General features: G+C 42.3%; 1 protein-coding gene across 1 annotated transcript; it reads left to right on the top strand.

Annotated features, from left to right (window-relative positions):
• Positions 1-597: 597 nt before the first annotated feature.
• On the top strand, positions 598-4132 carry LOC119573985 (cold and drought-regulated protein CORA-like). Its single transcript, XM_037921085.1, has 7 exons — positions 598-606; positions 1053-1209; positions 1379-1536; positions 1713-1856; positions 3035-3187; positions 3437-3740; positions 4041-4132. Exons 1-7 carry the CDS (start codon positions 598-600, stop codon positions 4130-4132), a joined length of 1017 nt encoding a protein of 338 aa, XP_037777013.1.
• Positions 4133-7389: the final 3257 nt, after the last annotated feature.

The following is a 7389-nucleotide window of genomic DNA, read 5'->3' as shown; positions in this document are numbered from 1 at the left end:
GACTGTAATCTGAAGAGGCAAACCTTTCTGATTTCTTCTAGTTTAATAGCCGAAAGATTTTTAAAAAATCTTTTTACCTTTCATTATATGTCCACATAGTTTCCATCTGTCATAGTATTAGCCCGCTTGCTTTACTGGGTCTTAATGAAACCCTTGCGACATCGATAAGGAAAAAAATGGGACACAGTGCAGCACCATCGATGGATAAGAATAAGGGAAGATAAGGACCGAATGAGTTAAATCTAAGAACCATTTTGAATGGAATGTGTTACTCCCGCCTCTGAAGGACCAGTGGAGTCTACGTTAGTTAATGACATTTATGTAATGCAAACGTCGTCTCAGATATATGCATGCTTTATGACATGTCACGCAATTGTGGCAGATATTTTCATGTGGCCACACTGTTGTGTATTATTTAATATATCAGAGTATCATAACATATAGTATATGATCGCTAAAACATTTAATCTAATGAGAACATTCAACATATTCAGCGTAAGTTGAATTACACATTCCCTCATCTAAAGCAATAGTGAAATGTACTAGGGTGGAACTGAACGCCTACCTTGAAACACAAGCCAAGTGCACGTCACCGAGATGTCGCAAGTGAGTCGCGTAGCCTCGGGAGAGTCGCTATAAAGGCGAGGTGGAAGGCGCCGAGAGTCAGTCTCGACTCGAGCCTTGAGTGACTCGGTCTCCCGGAGGAAGCGAAGATGAAGCGCGGTGGATGGGTGCGTGTGCGAGACTTTGGCTGATGTCGGCTTTGGGATTAGGCCTGTGTCTGGCTGTCTCTCTTATTTTTCTCTCTTTCTCTTCTATTTGATTTGACTTTACATAGCCAATTATTTGTCATGGTGTCAAAAGCTTTAATTTTCTTTAAAAAAACAACATCGTATACGTATGTATGTATATATATGTAATATATGTGTATGTGTAAATACATATACATTATATATATAACATATATATTTATATATGCTGGTAAAGCTTGTAAGCATGGCATAAATGAAGAAATGTCAGATAAATTAAGCCTTCGGTGTCATGGCCCTCAGATCTTCAAAGCCGCTGTGCTGATGGCGGTGGCGCTGTCGTCCTCCGTCAAGGGGGAGCGGGAGGAGGCCGTCCCTGCCGAGGACGACCTTCTCCTGCCGCTGGAGAGCCAGCATTTGGCAATCGTGGCCAAGGACGACCTTCAAGCCTCTGCCACGGGTGAGTGATGTCTGTTTGTCGGCGTTCATAATAGCCACATTAGTAGTGTGCGTTACACAGTAAGTTCGATTTATAGGATTCCGTAGGACGAAGCTGAAAATCCTATTGCCATTAGTAAGAAAAATTACGCGAGCTCTGAGTAGCTGTATACTTTCCTGGCGTCCTTTAGGATACGGGGGATACGGAGGCGGAAGTTCCCACAAGGGCCACGGAGGCTACGGAGGCTCCCACTACGACCAGGGAGGCTACAAGGGCCACCAGGGATACCACGCTGACAAGGGCCACAAGGGCAGCCACTACGGCGACCACGGCAAGGCGCACTACAGTGTGAGAACCGCCGCCTTTACGTCTTTAATCTAAAGAAGTGGTAAACCCACATGGGAATAGCATTTACCTTTTAAGCAATATTATTTTTTCTTTATTCTTTTGCCTAGAATGACTCCCAGGGGTCGTTTCGAGAGATTTGCTTTTTCGTAAAGTTCAAAGTTTTCTCCCCTCACCAGGGTTACCATGGCGACCATGGCAAGCACTACAAGGGCCACGACGACAAGCACAAGTACTACGGCGACGCCCACAGCGGCAAGAAGGGAGGGAAGGGTCACCACTACGGCTCCAAGGGTCACCACAACAAAGGTCACAAGGACAAGGTCAGAGCTTTTCCCATTGCACTTGCTGTAGGTTGCACCTGATGTTTTCCTTTGCTCTTGAGATCAACATTACTTTGCAGTTAGACTACCCCTGATTTTTGGTTAATGGCGTTTTCCCCAAATGTGGATTACAGTCATTTCGTCTGACGTCGTTAGTCTCTTTCCTGAAGGCACGAAGACTCATGCTGAAAGGATGTTCCATTTTCTAATTCAGCTATTTGATTTGTGTGCAGTTTTCGTGTACAAAGGTCATGAGGGTTTTATGAAAAGAGAAGTTGGGAATTTCCCTCGACATCCGGAGTAATCAAGTAAAAATTGGTTTTGCAGTTCCAACTGTTTGCTCAAGTGTAGCACACTCTCGAAAAGAAGCTTGTTGCCAGTGCGATTGCTTCCGCGTCTGTCCCCTTGTCAGCGTCGGCACATGGCACAGGTTCGATGCTTGAGGTTTGGGGACTAGTCCACTTGGGTCGATCTGGTTCAACGCCACGGATTCCCTCAAGAGCTAGGATGGTGCCTTCCCCCACACAATTTTCATTTGTCAGGAATATATTGTTACTCTGTACGGATGCCATTCTTGCCATCGGACCATGGTAGGACTCAGTCACTTGAGATCCTCTTAGTCCCCATCTATGCCATTTACAACCACCAGTTTATTTAAATGAAACGTGAATTGATTTCCTTGCTGTACCATGTTGCGAGCTTTGTGTCCTCACTTTGATCCTGGATCTGATTCTCAACTTGGATCACAGGATAAAATCCTCTGTGACGAAATTTTCATTCCCAGATCTTAACGTAAACTTGCGGTAAAATTGGTATGTAGGCTTCTTATCTATACTGCATCTAAACACAGCATAAATTCCATCCTGTATTGCCTGATTAATATGCTCTGTACGCAGAATTGCAAATCATAGATAAAACATTGCAGTTTCATGCATGTAGAAAGATTTTCAGTTTTCATCACGTTTCAATCCGCCGAAGTGTGGAGTAACCTCTCAAATGGGCGAGGGTCTCTAGAAACCAGAGAGGGAACGGAGACTCCTCATTAGTTAACAGTTTTCAGTTGTTTTTGCTTGCTTTCCTGCAGGGATTATTTCTTATGATGATAAAGCTAACATATCTTTTTGTGGTGCTTTAAATAGTGTAGGTTATTACCACTAATAAAGACTGCTTCTTCGCAGGGCTTCAAGAATGTGTACCACAAGGAGGAATACGGCCACAACAAGAAGTTCTACGACGACCACGACGACAAGAAGTACCACAGCAACTACGACGACCTCGATACCTACTTCAAGGCACACAAGGGCAGCGACTACAAGGGAGGCCACTACAAGGTATGGCCAAACATACCATTTTCCCTCTCAATTAGAATATTAATGACTACGTTCTTTGCAATGCCTTTTGTAATGATATTCATTAACCTGGCATACTTATGTAGATATATTATCATTACTTTAGTACTAGTTTTAGTCGTGAACGACTGACGGCTGCAACTGGCCGATCTGTTCCCCTTTGGATTATGTTTTGAGGTGATTCTGAATGAATAAATTTTGTTTCCTATTCCTTCGCCATCGGTGCTTCAGGGTGGACATCATCATGATGCCCATGGCCACAAGGGGCACCACGAGAAGGGCAAATACCACGACGACCACGCAGGCCATGATGGCCACTACGGTGACAAGGGCCACTATGGCCACAAGAGTTCCTATGGCGACCATGGTGGACACAAAGCTCATTATGGTCACGACGATCATAAGGGATATGGCCATGGCGGCCACGGTGGTGGATATGGAGGTGGGCATGGTAGCGGATATGGTCATGGACATGGTAGCGGATATGGCCATGGTGGCCATGGAGGTGGTTACAGTCATGGCGGACACGGTGGAGGTAAGCAAGATTTTTTTTCAGATCAGAGACAGCTCTATGTTTGGATGTGAATATAAATACATATGAAATATAAGTTAGATATTTATTATAAATATAATATATGTACCCACGTGCACATATAAAGTGTACATTATCGTGTGCATATACATAAACATATACATTACTGTATATATGTATACATACGTGTTTGAGTATGTACATGTCCTGAGTGCGTGTGCGGTGCCACTTAATTCCAACTCCACCTCCGGCTCTAAACAGTTTCACCTCCTGTGCCATTAACACCCCCCCCCTCCCCCCCAGGCTACGGCGCCCACTCCACCGTCCAGGTCGTCCACCAGGCGGCGCCCAAGAGCTTCGCGTCCTTCGGCGACTTCGCCTTCGCAGGACACTGAGGACCTCCTTCGAGTCCGATGCCCGGCGGGTCGCCCTCCGCCCCCCGCCGGGCACGCTGTCCCCTCGATCCACGCCCGGCACATCCCTTCGCTGAGAGATCTGCCCTGTATATAACATAGGTGCTTCCGCTCATTGTGGTGTATTTATTCTAATAAAGACGATTTTGCAATCACTGGCTTATTATCTTATAATTTGATGTTTCGCTAATTCTAAAAGCACTTGGAATTTGATATACTCTGCTGACGCAAGTGACACTTGCAAAAGCCGCGGAAAATGGAATGGAAAAGTAGTGAAGGATGACAGCTTAGATGAAGGAGTTCGAGACGCACCGAGCTTGCTTCAGGAATCCTAAAAAAAAAAAAAAAAAAAAAAAAAAAAAAAAAAAAAAAAAAAAAAAAAAAAAAAAAAAAAAAAAAAAAATACAGAAAACTGGTGAAGACTAACAATGGGAGAAAGAGAATGACAGTAAGGGGATTTTTTTTTTAGATTGACAGCGTAGGTAAAAATCGGCCAAACAGTTTTCATGGAAGGCACCTGATGTCTAGAATTCGATGCCATGTTGATCCATGCAACACCATTTTGAGTATGATTTAATTAGAAGAGTAACAATGCTATCTACAACAGTTTATCCTTAATTATGTTTTAGTATATAGAGGCGGCCAGTTCAAAGAAATAGTCTTTAGCACTACACATTATATGTCTCCGAGATTGAAAATCATACCCCACTGCCTTGTATACAGCAGTCCATGACAGGATTCCAATACCTCATTTTTTACATTTCTTATTAAACCAGTATGTGGGAAAGAGAAATGACCAGCACAAGTCAACTGCTATTGGCTTCCCATCCATCCAACATTGGGTTAGTTTGGTTCATGAGCTGGTCCTAGAATTGTTTTATGATGTACATATGTATGTCACATCTTAAAGAAATTTGATTAAGGTCTGATCTTGACCAAGAGACTGATAATTCTTTTGGGTGACATGTGTTAAACACAGTCAATACCTCCCTAGTTATATATACACAAATGTAGATATGGATAAATGAATGAATGTATACCTATGTACACATAAACACGTGAGTGTATGTGTTTAGCGAAGAGAGGGCAGTGAGAGCACAGGATTACCTGAGAACAGCGGATGGGAGAGTCTTGTAGTGGCTAGTTCAGGTTGCCATTTTCGAGCAAGAAAGTTTATATTTTTCTTCTCTTTGTAAAATTAATAGTTTCTTCTCTATCCTTTACCAGAGTTACCATGACGACCATAGCAGGCACTGCAAAGTCCACAACGACAAGCACAAGTACTACGGCGACGCCCACAGCGGCAAGAAGGGAGGGAAAGGTCACCTCTCCGGTTCCAGGGGTCATCATGACAAATGACACAAGGTCAAAGGTTTTAACAGTAATTTACTAGTGTTGGAAACGCAATAAAATCAACAGATGCATTAATCTACACTACATATCGATTGTGCTGTCATACTCGGTTCATCTGAACTCCAATGGCTCTCAACGTCAGTGATGTTTCTCATGTTGAAGGCACTAATTATAAATCATATATATTTTTTAGCATTACATTATTATCATTTACATGGGTAAAAACTAATGTATCTGGATCCTATTAAACGAATATCTTTTTCAAGAACGTCTACCACAAGGAGGAATACAACTACACCGAGAGGTTCTACGACGACCAATGACGACAAAAAGTACCAAAGCAACTACGACCACACACACACACTCTCTCTCTCTCTCTTTCTCTCTCTCTAAGAGAAGCTACTACAAGGTACGACTAAAATACTACATCTCTCTGTCTCTCACTCCAAGGGAAGCCACGATCAGGTACGACCAAAATACCTCGCCTCTCTGTCTCTCTCTCTTGCTTGCCTGTTTGCATAATACGTCCCTCACCTCCATCCCAGGGCGGACACCGCCACGACTCACGTGGCCACAAGGGACACCACAAGAGAGGTAAATAGATGTTGATTAAGAACATTTTTTTTTTCTTTAATCTAGTAGATTCTTGATTCGACAGTCCCTGTATCTTCTGATTTTTGATTGGCCAATCTCTCCACACCTTTCGCTTGTTGGTTTGCCAATTTCTCTTTATCTTTCGCTTATTTTATCGCCAATCTCTTTATTTTTATTGTTGACTCGACAATCTTTCTTTATCATCCGATTTCTGATTCGCTAATCTCTCACCATGTCATTGATAAATCGCCAATCTCTCATTATTTTTCGCTTGTTGATTCGCCGATCTCTTTTAATCTCTCGACTATTGATATTGCTCCTTCATTTCATACATCTCGAATCCGACTGACTTTGTGGGATTTCGATAATCTTAAATGAGTCGCCAAAGCTAATAGCAATTAAGGGCTGCGATTTACCCCAATTGGCCAAGAGCAGAGGAAGGTCGGAACGCAAGGGTCGGCGGAGGTTTTCATGATGTGCAGTTGCATTCGTTGCGTGTGAGAGGAGAATGCACAGAGGGCGAGGAAGGAGAGATTGATATGTACTGTAACTGTTTTATGGTTTATACAAGTGAAACATATATTCCCATGCACACACACACACACACACACACACACACACACACACACACACACACACACACACACACACACACACACACACACACACACACATGTAAATATATATAGATATACATATATATACATATATATATACACACACGTATATGCATACATGTACATATATGTATGCATATATATAAATATATATATACCTTCATACATACACACAAACACACACACACACACACACAACACACACACACACACACACACATATATATATATATATATATATATATATATATATATATATATAATAAGAGAGAGAGAGAGAGAGAGAGAGAGAGAGAGAGAGAAAGGAGTGGGGATGGTCTGTTGAATGCATTTCCTGCAAGCTTAACACGCGGGATTTCGAACTCACAATGCGGATTTTTTTTATGCTGGTCAGATTTTGTTATTTTTCATCAATCCCTCGTTATATTTTAGGGGCAAATCGTAAGCACTAACCTACTGAATAAGTTTAGTTAGTGAAATCACCATTGCCATAATGGAACAGTGTTAAATAAGGGAAACATTACCTTGAAAGCCAACTGTTCGAATCTCTTGTGCGAGACTTGAGGGACGCTATTTTACTGCTTTTATTTGGGATGATTCGGACACAAAAAAGCAAAGCAAACAAGCAAACACACACATTAATAATCACATACGCTCACACATTCAAACAATACA

This window comes from Penaeus monodon, chromosome 6 (assembly GCF_015228065.2).
Source record: "Penaeus monodon isolate SGIC_2016 chromosome 6, NSTDA_Pmon_1, whole genome shotgun sequence".
Lineage (NCBI taxonomy): Eukaryota > Metazoa > Arthropoda > Malacostraca > Decapoda > Penaeidae > Penaeus > Penaeus monodon.
Note: the sequence above shows the minus strand (reverse complement) of the source record. Positions and strands in the feature narration are given on the sequence as shown.

Bases quoted from the DNA above. Each gene is read 5' to 3' on its own strand.
- LOC119573985 (XM_037921085.1), top strand. The intron at 1,537-1,712 runs GTGAGAACCGCC...TCCCCTCACCAG, and splicing joins ACGGCAAGGCGCACTACAGT to GGTTACCATGGCGACCATGG. The intron at 3,188-3,436 runs GTATGGCCAAAC...TCGGTGCTTCAG, and splicing joins ACAAGGGAGGCCACTACAAG to GGTGGACATCATCATGATGC.